The following is an 18,551-nucleotide window of genomic DNA, read 5'->3' on the forward strand; positions in this document are numbered from 1 at the left end:
AACAGGCGGATAATTCGCGGACAGTCTCGTGTAATCGTGAGACGACGTGTCGTTCGACACGAGAAGTCGGTTTGGCTTGCGTTCAGAAATTTGCATGTTGCTGACTCAAGAGTCACGTAGTAACCGACCTAACTGAATTCGTCTAAATTTAGATGACGCGCCGCTAGGCGTAAATAATCGCGAAAGCTCCTTTCACGTGCGATCCACGGGACACCCGGTAGAATCGAGCTTGATTCCTTCCGCAATCTGTTACTTATGATTTTTCTCTAAAAAAAAAAAAGATAAGAATTGAATGAATATGATAGAAAGAATCATATTTATAAATTCGGAAAAAAATTATTAATTTAGTACATAGGACAATTATTAATCTGCTACATATAATATATATTTTCTTATTCTAATAAAATTACCTATTTTATTATTTATACATATATAGGTATACACATATCGCTTTTTTACTTCAAATGAGATACAATTAAAAAAATTAAATTTCCTAGAAAAAGTGAAAAACTATTTTTCAACTTGTCATGAAAGTATATTAATTAATATACTTATATATTAGTACAATATATATTAGTTAATTAATAATAATAAATGAAAATAACAAAGAAAATATATTCTTCATTTGATTAAATGTTATTTTTGCCACTTTATTTTGCAATCCTTGACAACTTATTTTGTTAGATGTGATGATTTTTTAAATCATCTTTTTTAATATTTTGATAATATTTTTTTGAGTTAATTCGCTTTGGATGATTAATAGGTTAACATTTATGTAACTCATCCATGATAATAATTTAAAAAAAATCTTTTTTAGTTGTGTCATTTTTTAAGTAAGGGAACGATATGATGTAATATATGTACATCGGATATGTATAAATATATGATTAGATATACAACTTAAATTTCTAATTCTAATCTATTCTGTTACAATTTGTCTAATACTTAAATAAAATTCCACTATAATAAAAACATAATATTTTCATATTGAATTTTAAAAAATCACAGATGTTCTATTTTATTTAGTTTAAAATTTATTATACAAACATGATTAATATTTTATATATACATTATATATGCATTCCAAATTTTAATTTTTATTATAAACAAATATTTAAACTTTTCAACTGTACATATTCTATATATCGCACAAAACATTAATTTTTAATTTACAGTGATCGCAAAAGAATATTTAATCTTCCAAATATCACGTTTTGCATTATTTTGAATACAAGGAAAAAAATAATTAATCTTCTTAACATCAGGCGTTTCTTCGTTGATGGCATCTTTGCGTGAATCACGTAGGTAGATTCAACCGACAACAAAAAAGCCGTCTCGGAAGGGAAGATGAATCGTCGTCTTTCTTGGGACAAAAAGGCTCGACTCGAAAAACGCGATTGCGTGCTACTTCATTCGTGGGTGTGTTCAGCTATTATTTCTTTTTCTTTTTACACGCCGTACTATCCTTGACCCCACGTGCCAGCCTTGCGACGCCTGTGCCAGTAATCGCGAATTCTCTCGGCGCTTTGCAATTTCATCACAAATCATTTTCCTGTCTAATTTACGAAATTACGTGAAATAATTTGATAAATGTGTCTCGTGAAAGTCATTTATGTTTCGGAGACGATTACCGTGAGTTTGATAGTGTACGTATAATAAATTGAAATGAGGAACACTATGTACGTACATCTCTGATTAAAGACACAATACATCTTGTTATACTTATCTTTGTACGATTCACGGCTTGAAAGCTTCTCCAACAGATGCCGCCAGACTTAGAAGAACGATGTCTTCGATGTCGCATTATTGAAGCAAACAGACATGAAATTCTATATTCTATAAAAACAACTTCGATCAAACTTCGATTAACTTAATCATTAAGTAATTAAGTAATTAACATAAAACTTAAATATTTTAATTAAATTAGTGAATAAAATTACATTTAAAATATTTTTAATTAAGAATAATTAATTGAATATTGAAAATTTTATTTTAAGCCACTTGAATTAACCACTGATTGAATTAACCACTGATTGAATCAATTGGAATTTGCTCAAAGTCGAAGAATTTGCTTAAATCTGCTTATTGATATAAAAATTTACAATTAATGATTATAATTTTTTTTACATTTATACCCTTTTTATGAATATATTTGTGTTTCTGGCATCTCTCTTGTAAGATAATTTATTTACTATAGAAAATACCGCGAAGGATAGGAAGAAGATTAAATTTTCATAAGCATGTACTTGTACTTTATACTTGTATATCTATATTTTTTCATACTATGTTAGTACCTTCTTATATAAGATGTTATTGGAAATTATGCGTCAACATGCGGTTGAAAGAGAATGACAACTAAGAAGGATTTTCCATTTAAATCAACCTGAGTAATTCATGGAACTACAACGTAACGTTCGTAAAATCTAATTTCTTGAAATCAGGATAAAAATAGTTCGTTTAATATGTGATCTATTTAAAATTCGAGAGAAGACGAGGTTAGTTCAAAAATATTTTAATATCGCAATATCAATTATTAGAAACTTCACTTTATGTTTTGAAGTGAACATATATTTTTCAACCGTCGCCAATTATATGTTCTTCTAATTAAAAGAAAATTACATTGAAAAATAAAAGAAAAAAATATTCTCCAAAATAAAAAAATTCTTTTTTTCTAAAAACGCCAAGTAGTTTGTTTTTGAGTCTATTTTTTCTTGCTTCTTTTTCTACTTTAGCGAAAACATCGCTTCCGTTTCCATGGTAAAACGTTGGAGAAGGGGCAGACGGTAGTCACGGGGATGACCGAGTGCTCCTCGTCGCAACCCTCGGGTCGATAATCCGCTACCCCCTCGAAGAAACAGTTTGTTCGCGACATTGCTCGTTGTCAGTCGGTTGATAGGTCGGTTGGTTAGTTGGTTGCATGTTGCATGGGACAGCAATTAGCGAGGCTGCTGGCGCGGGGTCTTTTTCCAAGTCTGAGACCCCGCAGCAATGCGATGCAACGTCATCCTCGGATCTCGGGCAATCAGGTCACTTCACAAATGGTACGACAATCTTGAGCCTTCAAGTCAAGCCAATCTTTAGGCGAACTGGGCAGTCTCGTATTAAGATGTCTTTTCGTGTTGCCGTTTGTTTGACGTTTATATTTTCAGTATCAAAATATGTATATATGTATATGTGACTAATGCCCATTTCTACCAATGTAGATTAACTTTAATCTCGGTTCAATTTACTCTTCGTCTTTTTCTAATCTTTAGAACTAGAAAAAGACAAAGAATAAGTTGAACCAAGATTAAAGTTAATCTATGTTGGTGAAAACGGGCATAAAAGTGGATAACAGTGAAAATATATATTGACGCTAGATAGTGAAAATGTATAACGTAGTGAAAACGAATAACGTCATATATGTAGTGTTCAATCTTGAACCGAATAATCTGTCGCTAGAAGTTGGGTTTAGCGTTTTTAAACTAGCATCAAAATTGAGATGTGATCATGGACGTTATTTTTCAAAGTATCATAAAATGGTACCTTTTATCTTTGAAGATCCTTTTAATATTTGTCAATTTTAACCATATGATCTATTTTGACTCTAAAAATATCAAACATCAGCATGAAATATCTTTATTTCTCGCTGTTAATCGCGCGAAAAGATCTTCTTTCCTTTGTTTCATAATTAGATAATATAAGAAGAAGTAAGAGAAATTCGTTGTTGCTCTCGTATCAGATTAGCTTTAATTCGTAAAACGCAATGCTGCTAGTAAAACATACAAGATAGTGTATTTTAATATCCCGCTGTTCGGATGTTAAAATAGAATCATGTATTTTGATGACAGAGTTGTCTGTTGTTGGTTTGTCGTTCATTCACGATGCGACATGACGCGACGTGAGATCATCGTTGAGATTTCGGTGAGAACTCGGAAGATGTGCCAAGAGGCAACGATTACAAACTGCTAAGTGTCACCGATACCTTGGTAGACTGCAACCGAAATAGAGCGAGCGTTCGTAGTAGTTAAATAACCAGTCGACCGCGACATTTTCAAGGACATTGCCAGAGACCGCGACATTTTCAAGGGTTGCCCGCAGGTTTTTCTGAAAAATAGAGACTATCAGTATCGTCGTGTGAAGCAATAAGTCGCGATGATAAAAAAACTAGATAGAAAACCAATAAATGCTTTGCACTCTCGGCAAAATAGTCATATTATTATGAATCACAGAAATTTGGATTGCTATCGAGTTTACGAAGATAATTGATGGAATAACAGTATGTCGTACGTATATATATATATATATATATATAGATTCATTGTATAGTCGCGAAAGCCTCGACTTTGATCTCAATGTGTGTTGCTCAAAGTGGAATAGATCATCGAACTTTGATATATCAATATGATGACGTATCGAACAGCTATTTAATAATCACTTAGCATAAAGACAGAAAAACAAATGTTGCATTTTTAACACGAACATTATATGTTACACAAAGAGAATAATTACGCACTTTATGTACTTACAAAAATAAAATAAGCACAATTATAGAATTACCTAAAAATACTTTGATGATTGATGATCATCGCAAAATTATTACAGACTTCATTATTTCAGAATTACATTAATTGAATAATTATCGATCTTATTATGGAAACATGTTCCATGCAACAAATGAAACAAATATTACGATTACAATTTTTGTATCTGCTATAATATCTTTTTATTTGCTATTTATAATGATTTTTCAGTAAGAATGCAAACGTGAGCGTTAAAATCACGAACGGGCTATTAAAATACTTGTTTAGTACCGTTCGCGAATTCGACAGCGAGCGAGTCATTCGCTTGTAAACTATTTCTAGGCTAGTCGAAAAATAGCAGCAATGGTGGGACTGTTAAAAAGCTGCTGCACCGATTACGCGATTGACGTGCGGAAACGCATTTCTCTCTCTCTCTTTCTCCTTCTCTTTTTCTTGCCCTCTCTCTGCTTCATGCGTAACGAAATTAAACTCTCTCGCCGGGTAGTGAATCATACTTAAGCACAGTCTAGATTAGTTTGCATCGCGCTACCATCACACTTGGTGTCCAAAGCTGTGCTTTTTATAATTCGATAGGAAACGGTTTATAATTATCATAATTTTTATTCGATAGTTATCAGGCGAATTTTGAATTTTAGTCTTAAAGTAGTAATTTGATTATTGAATGTATGTGATAAATGTGAGATTAATTAACGAATAAAATAATTATGTTAAAAATATTTGAAAGTGATTTAGTTCAAGATAAAGTTGTTGAAGTAATTTTATCGAGATAAATTAAAAAGAATTTGAAATAACTTTATAAAGATAATAAAAGATAATTTTTTGTAAAAATTAATTGATTATCAAGTGTTATGATGATTTAATTCAGAATATTAATAAAAAAGAATTATTGAGAGTAATTTTTATTGAAATTATCGACAAATATGCTTTAATTTCTTCCAGAAATTTTGTCAATAAATAATAAATTATTTACGAGAATATTTATTTCGAGCGTCGTAATTCGTTTTTAATTGTCTAAAAAAATAATTATCGATTTTATTTTCATATCAAAAGGGTGATGTAAATCTCATTTAAAATATGAGCGCACCGTGGCCAATACATCGTGGAGTATTGCATCGAAAACAGTTCGAAAAATCGCGAGTGGTAAGTCTTGAGAAAGTTTCAATTCGGATCTCTTTTTCTTGCCTTCGATAATATTCGATATTCTCGATAAATTACTGAATCATAATAAGCCATTCGATAAACAATTTCGCAAAACCGAACTAGACAGTTAAAGAGAACTTCCTTATGGAATTATGCTCATTGTTGGCATAAATCTTTGAAAACATCCACTGACGGGTTGGTATTTAAAATTGAGGGTTTGTTCACATCATTCGCGATTTTTTAAAATACCGCATGTGATTGAGCTAAGAAAGCAAAGATGGCCTTGTGCGATCGAGTGTTCATCATTTTTAAGTGGGAAGTCAATTGAAGAAATTTGTCTGAATGGCTATGAAAAAGAAAACATTCATGCGAAACGGCTATGAAAAAAAAAACAAATGATACAGGATTAAGAATTATTAATTACAATTATTAAAATGAAAAATAGCAGCGTTAAAAAAATATAAATATTATATATATTCGATCTTAGAATAAATATCATGCTTTTAGAAGCTAATGAGAAGCTATTTCAAGAATAATTTCAATATCAAATGTATTCAAATTTAATGTAATATAAAGATTGAGACGTAATTAATTATTATTCTGTTAGTTTTACATTACTCAGTTGTGGGCTCCATGGAGCGATTTCTGCGACGAGATAACATTCTTTTTCATCCGTTAATATATATTTATTCACGGCATTATCATTGACGTCATGAATTGCAAAGCAAGGTGGTAGCAAGATCAGTGTAATAGCAGAATCGTGCTTAATACGTCGCGTAACACAAGCGGTTGTGACGAAATGCTCAAATTATATTTAGAGAAATACGTCGGGAGAATCTTAGGCGACAGAGAGGAGAAGAAAGATCGATGACGAGAAGACAAAACGAGCGAGACCGAGCCTTCCACAATGCCGATCATTGTATCGTGAAGTCTCGAGAAGGAAAGTACCATTGTATTTTCCGATACTTGAAGAGCGGTGATAGTGATAAGAACGAGACATTGGTGTTATATTGGGTATTCAATATCTACATATATATTATTTAGTATAATTGGATGCTTGACGTTTATCTGTATCAGATCAGTTTGATCGCGATTAAGAATTAGAATTAATCAGATTAAAATATTCCCGCTTCCTATTCTCTCTGCAACGATAAGGTATTTTCTTTAGTATAGCAAATTAAAAAATAAATGTAATAACGACAATCTTATAAATGATCAATTATTTTAATATTATATTATTGGATTTTCAAAATGAATTTTGAATCTTCATCTTATACGTAGGTATTCATCATTTTTCTGTGATACTAATTTCATTTCTAAGAAATTTATTCTTTACTTCATGTAAATAAAGCAAAACATTTTAAAGAATGAAATATTTATTTTTAATATGATATGTAGAATTGTATTATGTTTTCTTTCTGACGATATATTATACATGCATTATAAATAAATGTTTGCACAATATTCTTGCAATTTCTCGATTCTTTGTATTATTCGAATGAGATGAATAATTGTTAGATGAAAGATTAGAATGACAGAAATGCATATGTAATTATGCTGTCCGTGAAGTGCGTGTTGTGGCTACATGTCAGAACACCAAAAAAAATCCAGAGTATAGTGCAACAGTTGTACTCTCTTGGTACGAGATACTATCGTCTATCTATCACTGCAAATTAGCACCATAAGTGAACTTTCGATAATACGCGCTAATTCTCTACAACGCGCGGAACTTTACAACAGTATGTCATAGAGCTAACAAATATATATATTTATATATTACAAATATATATATTATTATTACTTATATCACTGAACTTGGCCTTGATTTTTTATTAGAAAAATAAAATTAAGTTGAATTAAAAAATTAAAATTAAAATTAAATTTACTCTTAATTGTAAAGCGATGTTTTTTTCTGATTGATCAACAATAAACGATAATTAGATATTCCATAACAAACATTGATTTTTCTTATGTAATGTAATAAAGTGATGTAAATGATAAAAATAATGATAATTGGTAAGATAATGATTTCTCGTGCCGAAAAAAGAAATGTAGTAAAAAAGAATTTCATATATTTTCTGTATATTCTTGTTTCTGCACGAGAAATCATGCAGTTATCGTACAATTATATCATTATTTTTACCTCATTTTATTATATTATTACATCAGGAAAGTCGATGTTTGTTACAGAATAATTATTATTTATTGTTAGCCAATTAGAAAAAATAATATTATTTTACAATATTATTTTTTAAATTTTTAAATAATATTGTTTTACAATTAAGATTCGTTTAAAATTCGTAAAAATTTTTTTTTTATTTTTCATTTAATTTTTATGTGATTTTTTTTAGAAGAACGATTGTATTATACAAATATTAAATCTTGAGATTAAAAAATAACAATTAAATTTAAATCATCGAACTGTAAGGTTTTAATGAATAAATTTAAATATAATAAAAATGTAATATAATAACCCATTTAAATAATAAAACAAAAATCAGAATACAGGGCTGCGAACAAAGCTAGATCTTAAAAGCTAGATGTTAAAATTTCTATATATACAATATAATTTATAAACAATCTAAACCAGACGTAATTATAGATTCTTTGTTGCAAGATCTCTTGATTGCGAGTGATAGCACAAAGAAATCGGAAAAGTTTTTGTAATAATTCGAGTTTTTGTAATAATTGATAAAAGATGAATTATTAATTGATAAGTTTAACATATTACTCGCCAAGTGCCACTATTATGTTAAGCTCATATATTAAAATGTTTTTTTAATTTCTTCAAATTTTTTATATTTTGATATATTTGACTAATTTTTTTAATGGATACCGTCTCCACTATTTATATAGAACGATAACTATGAATTTATTACAATAATGCCTCTATTGATTGCAGGAAATAATATATTCGGATTAATTTTGGACATTAAAGAGAGTATTGTGTGCAGTTTTTATTATTTGTATCGCAGAATTTTTAAATTTCTGTGTAACATTGAGAATGACATCGGGATCTGGTTTAGATTGTTTATAAATTTATATTATATATAGAAATTTTAGCATTTAACATCTAGCTTGATTCGTAGCCCTAAATTTTTATTTTTAATTTCAAATAATAACTCGGTTCAAATATAGATCTTGTTTATTTATTATTTAAATTAAAAAATAAGTTTGCGATTAATAGAAGAAATATTGAATATATTTCTTTTTCAGGAACAGAGAAGCTTGAAGGCTGGCGATCTCTCGCATCAAGAGAGTAACAACATGGCAGCATCTACCATGAAGCTTCAAAGTGATTCTTTTACTTCCGAGAAGGTAAGTAAATAGAATTAATTTTTTTGAAAGAAGAATTTGTTAAGAAGAATATGGAAAACTACAAAATTCTCTTCGGATAATCGAACATCTTGATGAAATAGTCGTGGTGCATCAGTTTATGAAAAAACGCGAAGCGAATTTTCCCGGCTTACATTTGCACTTCTGGCGGTTCACCAAGGAACGCGCATTAAAACGTCCGCGAACCGATAGTCGAAATCGTAAATCGCCATTCTTAACGTTGGAAAACCGCGGCCTGCGCCGCTTTTTGGCACTTGAGGTTGCGTCGCTGTTTAACGCAGAAGCGATGCAACGAGCGATGATTTAAACGCCGACGAGCTCGCAGTCGGACCCCAGTCGAAAAGTGGACTCGCATGATTCGAGAAGCCTGTGAGAAGTGTAAAACGTCGAAATCATACTCATCAAGTTGTTCAGGATGATGCTAAGGAAATGTAGCCTCGACTCGCGAATGGTAAACAAAGTGTAAAATTTATAGAATTGAAAAAAACAATAACATAATTTTATTCAGTAAAAATTTATTTTGAAATAAAAAAACATTGTTATAAATTTATTTTAATTTAAATAAAAAATTCTTGCTTGCGCTGAAAACTTAATTAAGCAAATATCTTTCTGTATTTTTAGGAATGAACTGTATTTTTAGTAATGTACTTATAAATCTGATTTTTAATGTGTTTTTTTTAATAACGATGAATGAGAAACTAATGTTTCCGATAACCTTCTCCATTTTTTATCTATTTTACATTAAATTCCTAATGATCGTAAGATCAATCAGAACATCCTTTAAAGCTCTCTGAAATTCATCTATTCCTCGTTCATTGGCAATTCGAGTTCCTAATGCTTGTCAAACTTGATTCCTCAAGTTTTTTTCTCAAGACCTTTTCAACAATATCCTTGAACTTTCTCAAGATTTCAAAACTGATGAAAACTGAACGGACAATGTTTTCGTACTGTGCAGAAAGCGATGGCAGCGCAACAGCAGCGGCAGACAGTCACCTCGACCGGTATTTTCAACCACGAGAAGCACATGGCCTCGAGCTCACAATCGAGCATCACGATCGCGTCCAAATCGGGCGTGAGTTCATCCAAATCGATGATCAGTGCTGCGAGTGCGGTTAATCAACTGATGAACGGCATGCGACCACCAACCGCTGAGGATGAGCTTTTGTCCTTACCGTTGGATGACTTGGATCTACTTTGTTCCAAGTCAAATCCGCAGGATGTGGACTGTGCCATCGCCAAGTATTGCAGTCTACTCGACAGTTTCGTGGAGCGGTTAAAGGTGAGCGCCGACAGTGGCAAGAGCAGTAACAGCGGCAGCAAAGCGCCACAACTGTTGAACAGGGTGAACGAGATCATCCGGAAGGCTTGGGCAGTGCCTACACATGGCCATGAGTTGGGTTATACCCTGTGCAACACCCTAAGGACGCGCGGCGGTCTTGATCTACTCATGTCAAATTGCATAGCGAATGATCACGAATTGCAGTTCTCGTCGGCCAGATTACTAGAGCAATGCTTGACTACGGAGAATCGCGCTCACGTGGTGGAGAACGGCCTGGAGAAAGTGGTAAATGTCGCATGTGTGTGCACGAAGAACGCCAATTCGGTGGATCACGCGCGCGTCGGTACCGGGATACTCGAGCATTTGTTCAAACACAGCGAGGGCACTTGCAGCGACGTCATCAGATTAGGTGGTTTGGACGCGGTGCTATTTGAATGTCGAAAAAATGACGTGGAGACTCTGCGTCATTGTGCAGGTGCATTAGCGAACCTGTCGCTGTATGGTGGAGCTGAGAACCAAGAAGCGATGATCAAGCGGAAGGTGCCAATGTGGTTGTTTCCGCTTGCTTTTCACAACGATGACAACATCAAGTATTACGCTTGTCTAGCGATCGCCGTGTTGGTCGCCAACAAAGAGATCGAGGCGGCCGTTCTCAAGTCCGGCACCCTCGATCTCGTCGAACCTTTCGTCACGTCGCACAATCCCTACGAATTCGCTAAATCGAACTTAGCGCACGCACATGGTCAGAGTAAGAACTGGCTGGAAAGGCTTGTGCCGGTCCTGAGCTCTAAACGAGAGGAGGCTCGCAATCTAGCAGCCTTCCACTTTTGCATGGAGGCAGGTATCAAGAAGCAACAGGGCAATACTGATATCTTCCGAACGATCGGCGCGATCGAGCCGTTGAAGAAAGTAGCCAGTTGTCCGAACGCGATTGCGTCTAAATACGCAGCACAAGCTTTAAGATTAATCGGCGAAGAAATTCCGCATAAACTTAGCCAGCAAGTGCCTTTATGGTCTACTGAGGACGTTCGAGAATGGGTAAAGCAGATCGGTTTCGCCGAAGTAGCCCCGAACTTTGTGGAAAGCCGAGTGGATGGCGACTTACTGCTGCAGTTGACGGAGGAGAATCTGCGCGAGGATATCGGCCTGACCAACGGTATCATGCGTCGCAGATTCGCTCGCGAGCTGCAGAACCTGAAGAAAATGGCTGATTACAGTAGTCGCGACACTGGTAACTTGAATAGCTTCCTGCAGTCGATCGGCCAGGAGTTCTCCATCTACACGTATAGCATGCTGAACGCCGGAGTAGACAAGGACTCGATACGAAATCTCTCGGAGGATCAATTACTGGCGGAATGTGGCATCACCAATAGTATTCATCGGCTCAGGATACTTGACGCCATCAAGAATATGCAGCACAATCAGTTCAGTTCGTGCGAGTACGAATCGCCTGACAAGTCCCTTGACGTTTTCGTCAGTTATCGTAGATCGAACGGCTCGCAACTGGCAAGTCTGTTGAAGGTACATCTACAGTTGCGGGGTTTTACGGTTTTCATCGACGTCGAAAGGCTTGAGGCTGGCAAGTTTGACAACAACTTGCTACAGAGCATCAGGCAGGCCAAACACTTCCTCCTCGTACTTACACCCCAGGCTTTGGAGAGGTGTATACAAGACAGCGAGTGCAAGGATTGGGTACATAGGGTGAGTCTGAATATCTTTCATCGTATTTTTTTTCATTAGAAAAATATTGAAATATTTTTACAGTTTTTTTTAACCCTCAGTACACACAATGGAATTAACATGATCTCACTCGATTTTCATAGTTCACGTTTTCTTCCGATTCCTTTTCACTTATTGCAAAATATCTTTTGTGCTGCGATATTTTAGACTTTCTGATTCAAAAATTCTTTTTTTTTCAGTCTTCAAATGATAGATTAAAAAAATTTGTTAAAATCGATGCATCACAATCCGAGAAACAAGCAAAAGAAAACGCTGGGTTACAAATATCCTGATGTGGGTAGATACGGACTGCCAGAATTGTGTGTACTAAGGATTAATTATTTACACTATTAAATTATTTAAAATGTATGCTTGCTTTTTTCGTTTTATCAATTTCGAAGTCGCAAAAAAGAAATAAATAAATTCTCAATTAACTCAATTCATTTTTTAGAAAATTTAAAATTAAAGAAGAGAAAGCTTTAAAAAATATCTTTTACTAATTATCTTTTTTCTCAGCAAATGAAAATATTCTAAAATTGAGAGTATTTAATTTATTTTGCGAAGTGTAGTATCAATTTATTTTTTATTATCTTATAGGAAATTGTTGCCGCGCTACAATCACAATGCAACATAATCCCGATCATTGACAATTTTCAATGGCCGGAACCTGAAGAACTTCCTGAAGACATGCGCGCGGTTTGCCATTTTAACGGTGTTCGTTGGATTCATGATTATCAAGACGCCTGCGTAGACAAATTAGAAAGGTAAAGTAATTAATTTCTTTTTTACATTTCTTTTTTTTTTTATTAAAAGGAAATGACTCAGAATGAAGAAGACAATTTCTAAAATAAATTCTCTAAAACAAATTATAGCTGAAATATTTACCAGTCGCTTTCTAAGATTAATAATTTTATTTTAAATACAATTATGTTTACTGTATCACAAAATAATTGTTATAATAATTTCATTAATTATTTAATTATTTTACTTTGACAAAATAATATAATACAAATATATACATATAAAGATATATGATAAATACTTAAGATAACTTTTTAATGTTTGCTTTTCATCATTGTGCAGGTTTATGCGAGGTGAGATACCTATGAGATCTGATCTGTCTAGTGGAATTCCACGCAGCATGGCTCCCAAGGACGTGACCCAACCGAGCACACCAGCTAACGCGAATATGCGACAGCCGCCGAATTATCAGCGAATGCACAGCAACGAAAGCAGAGGCAGCGACAAAGATTCCACGGGCGGGCGAGACTGACTAGACGGCCCGCCCACAGCCATATCGAGCAGGTAATTATCTCTGATAATTTAGCATATAACCCTAACGTTGAGTTGAGCGAATCGATTCGTCAATGTCCAAGAAAAAAATCTAAAATTTGCAGAATCCATTAACACCTCGATACTAAGAACTCAGTCTTGATCTACATATTGATAATTTGATGTTAAATCAATTATTATGAATAAAAAGAGTTTATATATAATTTGGAATAATTTTATTAAAAATAATTGAACAAGGAAAATTTATAATAATAAATAACAAACTAGATTTATCGTAATAGACCGAAAATATTTTAATAAAAAGTTCTTAAAAATATTTCTTAAAAAGTTTCTTAAAAATATCCAAAAGAGAGCTAAGCGATTTCAGATAATAATAAATATTTTTAATTTAATCCGAATTACTAAAAATTAGCAAATTTGTTACACTGGCCGCTACGAATCGATTTACGATGCGATTTTGAAGCGAGCTCTATTAACGCAATGCTAATTTTTGTTTTCACGCAGCCAAGATTGTGAATCGCTCTATGACAATCACGACTAGGTCAGTCAGCGATACAAATTCTTTATCAATGTTTAAACGGTGACAAAATATATCACTATCCTATCGCTTTTGCTAAACCTTTGTGCTAAATCAGTTCCTGGTACCTTTGATATCGTTGCACTTTTTCAGTTCCATGTTACACGTAGATATATGTGTTTGTGATGTAGACGTATAATTTAAGGTGAAGGTTTAGATAAATTTTTGTCTACTTGAATGTCAGATGTTTATTATAGTCTACATGTAGAATAAAAAAAATTATCCTTTAATTAAATATCTCTTAACTAATAGATAATACTCGTATATTGCTGAAAGTTAATCAAAATAATTACATAAAGATTTTACGTTTAATTTTTAATCTTAATAACAAATTTTGTTGATTCTATAATTGATTTTTTACGAAAATTTAAAAAATATATATACTAGCAAATGCAATAATTTTAATTTTTCACACGTTGACGTCAATGTTTATATACATAGTATTATTTATTGATTTTATATTTATTGATCTAAATGGTAAAACTGTACGATATAATTTTGCATGATATAATCCGATAATTCTTCGGTGTTCGATATAAGAAAATTTGAGATAAATTCACAATATTAGAATTGTAGGAATATAAAATGAAAATATTAGTTTCTCGAATGATATGATATATACATAGAATAGATTTTATAACGAATCAATGAAAATTCGAAATTAATATTTATTTTTTTCTAAACTTCCTAAAAATTATTTTTAATATTTTGATTGAAGATATCTAAAGATATCTATATGAAAAAAAACTGAAGATATCTATATGAAAGATATCTAAAAGAAATGAGATTATGAATATTCTTGTTTTACCTAACACCGAAGAAAGCAAACGAGAAACGCATTTCTCGCTGAGTCATGATTTTGCAATAAGTTCTATTTTCGTGTTGTAGACTTAGAAAGTCGTCGAGTCCATCCCGTTGGTTGATGGGCCTGCCACCCACGTCGCCGCGCTTCAAGTTCATGTACACGCATCCGGTGGGTGCCAGCAACAACCAGGCAGTACCTCGCAGGCCACCGCGGCAGCCACCCTTACCATCAACGCGATCTCGTTCGCTGGAGCTGCTGGATCAACAGGATCAGGAGCAGAAGTCAGTCTCTTCCACGATCGTCCAACGACCACCACTTCCTAGGCCAAGATCACGCAGTCTGGATGGTTTGCTGGATGAAGATGCGAAGAACGGTGAAGAGCAAAACAAAGGGCAGTGCGAGAAGGATCGAGAATGCCCTTCGATGAATTCAGAAGAAAATAAAATTGTACCTGCTTCAGAAAAAAACCAGAAAAAGCCTAATATTGAGGCTGTTGAATCCAAGGATGAACTCAGATCGATTTGCAGAATAAAACCGAAAGTGCCTAACGAGTTCAAATCCGAAACAGAGGACAAGCGAATATCTTTGAACAAGAATGACAAGGAAGCTCTACCGATACGTCCTCCGAAGCCGAGTCGACGTTCCAATTCGGAAGGACAGTCCTTGACAGGTTCCAACAAACAATGCGCAGAACAAGAGCATCCAATTGAAGAACAGAGGATCAAGAAGATAGCGCAAGAAAGATTGAAGACACGAGTGATTGAAGACAAGAGTGACAACGAAAATGATGACTATGACAACGACGACAAATCGACGATGCTGCTTAAGGCATCAAGAAGCTGTGGTGCGGGATTAGACTCTGACGGGAGCATTTCGTCAAGTGAATACGGTGGACATAGAGCTCATCGTGCAAAGGGACCGGGTTCACTGTTATCGCTACCAGCGGGCGCGGAACCTAAACGCAAACGAAACTTCATGGACAAGTGTGTGAACAAGGTGCGGTCGTTCATAAAAAAGTGAAACAATAAGACTTCTTGTTATTTAATTCCGCAAATTGATCGAAGTAAGGCGCGCGTGCGCGCGCGCCAACTCTAATAAGTCCAAATCTAAAAGATGCTGTGACAGATAACTGAATAATTATGATATTCTGATCGCTTAAAAAATTTTGTATCTTAAAAGTATTTGAAAGTTTTCAAAAGAATCAGGAAAAAATTGTAAACATCCCGATAGTGAGATTAGAAAACATTTATAAAAAGCTTCAGTGATCAAGATGTATTAAATTTTTTTATGAGTATCGAATAATCATAGTCTTAAAGACCAAAAGGACGCATTTAAAAAATATTTAGAAAAAATTTGGCTGAGCAAACTATTTAAATGTCTTTTATACATTATTTGAAAGAGTCTTTGAAACTATTGCTTATGAAAATATTCAGCAGTCGGTGATTCCTGAATTTCATGTATTTAATTTTACGATACGAAAACGTAATTCGAACTTTGTGATCCGTTTTGTGTACAATGACAGGCAGCATGAAAGTATATAGCGAAATGTGCCTAAAGATGCAACACAAGTGTCTTCATAGAAGCCTCAAGATCTTGACTTGGCAACGTATGTTTACGCGAATTAGCCTGCTTTTCCAGGTGCCTTTTTGTATTGTATTGTCTCTCGTTAAATTGTATGAATATTATATATGTAGAAATGAACGAGAAATTAAGGCGGCTAAGTCGATATTTGTAATACTATTTTTCTAGGCAGTTCTTTTCTCTTAGACCTCGTTTAAGGAGACGCATGTGACTTGCGTGGTCACGAATTATGGTTGTTCTTATTGCAGCTAACACCGAAAAACACACTACATTGTACACAGTTATACACGATTGTATGGAGTGTTCGATACGCGCGGTTCGGCGGTATTCCTCTTTAAATATCAAGACTATATTAAAGCTAGAAAAAACTAACATTTTCTTTAATATTCAAATACAACGTACTTTTTTATAGGTAGAATCTCAGAATATATTTCTTAAATATCTTGATATATCTCAAATCAAGTTTCCATCGAGATGAAATCCTTCCAAAATTAGTCAAAGAATATTTTACAAGATTTCTATCTTTTCTATTATAAAATCCTGAACTATTCTTGTGTTTTTAACGAGAAAAAAATAACTGTATATCCCTATTAATTTTTAATAGGGAATATCGTCATGTGTGTATGTCTGTGTGTTTGTGTGCGTATGTGTGGAAAGATAAAAATCGAACACTCGATACATAATGTGACTGTTTCCCAGATCGCGCAATATTTTATTATTTAACACTATTTTTACTATTGCCTATACACTCTCGCCGAAAATCGAAACGGCAACGCTTCGATATTCGTAGTTTAAGAAATCCGCCTGATTATTGCAAAACTGTATATTTTACCAAAGTTTCATAAAGTTACGGATTTTATTGAAATGTTTGAATGTTTCTTAGAAATAAATTTTATTTAGCAAGACAAAATCGCTTATCTCTCTTCAGCCTCTTTTCAGTATAAAGAAAAAAAGATAGAAAAAATTAGGTTTATTTTCTTTGTCTCTTTTTTATTAAAAAATATCAAATATTTTATTTGATATTTTTTAATAAAAAAGAGACAAAGAAAATTTATAATAAAGACATCTTTATTTCGCAATATTTATAATATCAACACGTAATAAAACTTGCAAATTAACAAATATTTATCTAACATCAGTAATTTACGCGTCTTACAACTTTGTTTATTTTGTTCAGATTTTAATCGTTTTAAAAAATATGATAAAATTATTATCTCGTCGTGTGTCTCTGAGTGAAGTAAAAAATTTTTTATATGTCTTATGTTAAAAATGTCCAATATAAATTAAGCATAATTATATATAAAGAGACTATAACGATGTCTTTACAGCTCGAGACTTCGAGCCGTAAAGACATCGTTATAATTTTGTACAATTCTATATGATAGAGCGAGGCTTTTTCCATTTCTTGCGATAATGTTTATGTTTCTGAAGCACATTGAATATTTAAAGGTGTTCTTAAGGAGCAATCATAATTACGTAATATAATTGTAAGCACGTCACTTTAAAGAGATATTGTTTGCCAGTGTAAATCATATTACTTGAAACTAACGAAATAAGCCCCGCCTTATTCTATTTATTTTCGTTAATATAAATATCTATATTATATAAAAGCAAAAAATATTTGTTGCCTCTTATTCAGAAAAAAACTTATTCAAAAGGAAAGAATTCGTTTCATTTAATGCATCTTAAGGTATTAATTATATTTGAAACATCGACACACATCGACATACACATCTATCTAAAATTATATAAAATAAAATTCTTATCTATTGATAATATCGTTGCGGCCTCTCAGCCTGCGCATTAAAATCATATCGTTTCGCATAAGAGTGACCCGTTTAGTATGTAATGCCAGCAATACTGCGTCTTCAAAGAATTGCACGAGATACATCTCAGTCGCTTCTTGCAGGGCTTCAAGAGCAGTGGCTTGTATTCTACAAATTAATTACTTAATTTTGTTGAATGCTGTAATAATCGAAATGTAAGAATCTCCCATTGAGATTCATATTTGTTTCGATAATTTTTTTCATTATATATAAAAGTCTAAATTTTAGTTAAATATATATAAATATATAGTATGTTATATATTAAAATATAATATAGCATGTTATATTAAAATAATAAAAAAAAAAGAGAGCATAATATATTTCATAAAAAATTTTACTTATATATATATATATATATATATATATATATATATATATATAATAATATAATAATAACTACTAGTTATTTTTATTTTTTATTTTATAGTTATTTTAAATTTACTAACTAAGTATTTAATTTACTATACTACAT

At 32.8% G+C, this 18,551-nt stretch overlaps 2 protein-coding genes across 2 annotated transcripts in view; one reads left to right on the forward strand and one right to left on the reverse strand.

Moving 5' to 3' along the window:
• Positions 1 to 13,270, forward strand: part of LOC105619122 (sterile alpha and TIR motif-containing protein 1) — a 33,120-nt gene extending 19,850 nt beyond the window's left edge. Inside the window, exons 6-9 of the mRNA XM_012200651.1 lie at positions 8,880 to 8,981; positions 9,955 to 11,979; positions 12,595 to 12,761; positions 13,081 to 13,270. Coding sequence (XP_012056041.1) covers positions 8,880 to 8,981; positions 9,955 to 11,979; positions 12,595 to 12,761; positions 13,081 to 13,270 — 2,484 coding nt within the window. The remainder of the gene's footprint in view (positions 1 to 8,879; positions 8,982 to 9,954; positions 11,980 to 12,594; positions 12,762 to 13,080) is intronic.
• Positions 13,271 to 18,015: 4,745 nt separating this feature from the next.
• The window catches only part of LOC105619123 (histone H3.3-like), a 2,130-nt gene continuing 1,594 nt past the window's right edge, over positions 18,016 to 18,551 (reverse strand). Inside the window, exon 4 of the mRNA XM_012200652.1 lies at positions 18,016 to 18,187. Within this exon, the coding sequence (XP_012056042.1) occupies positions 18,016 to 18,187 (172 nt within the window). The remainder of the gene's footprint in view (positions 18,188 to 18,551) is intronic.

Source organism: Atta cephalotes (genome assembly GCF_000143395.1).
Source record: "Atta cephalotes unplaced genomic scaffold scaffold00019, whole genome shotgun sequence".
In the NCBI taxonomy this organism is placed as follows: domain Eukaryota; kingdom Metazoa; phylum Arthropoda; class Insecta; order Hymenoptera; family Formicidae; genus Atta; species Atta cephalotes.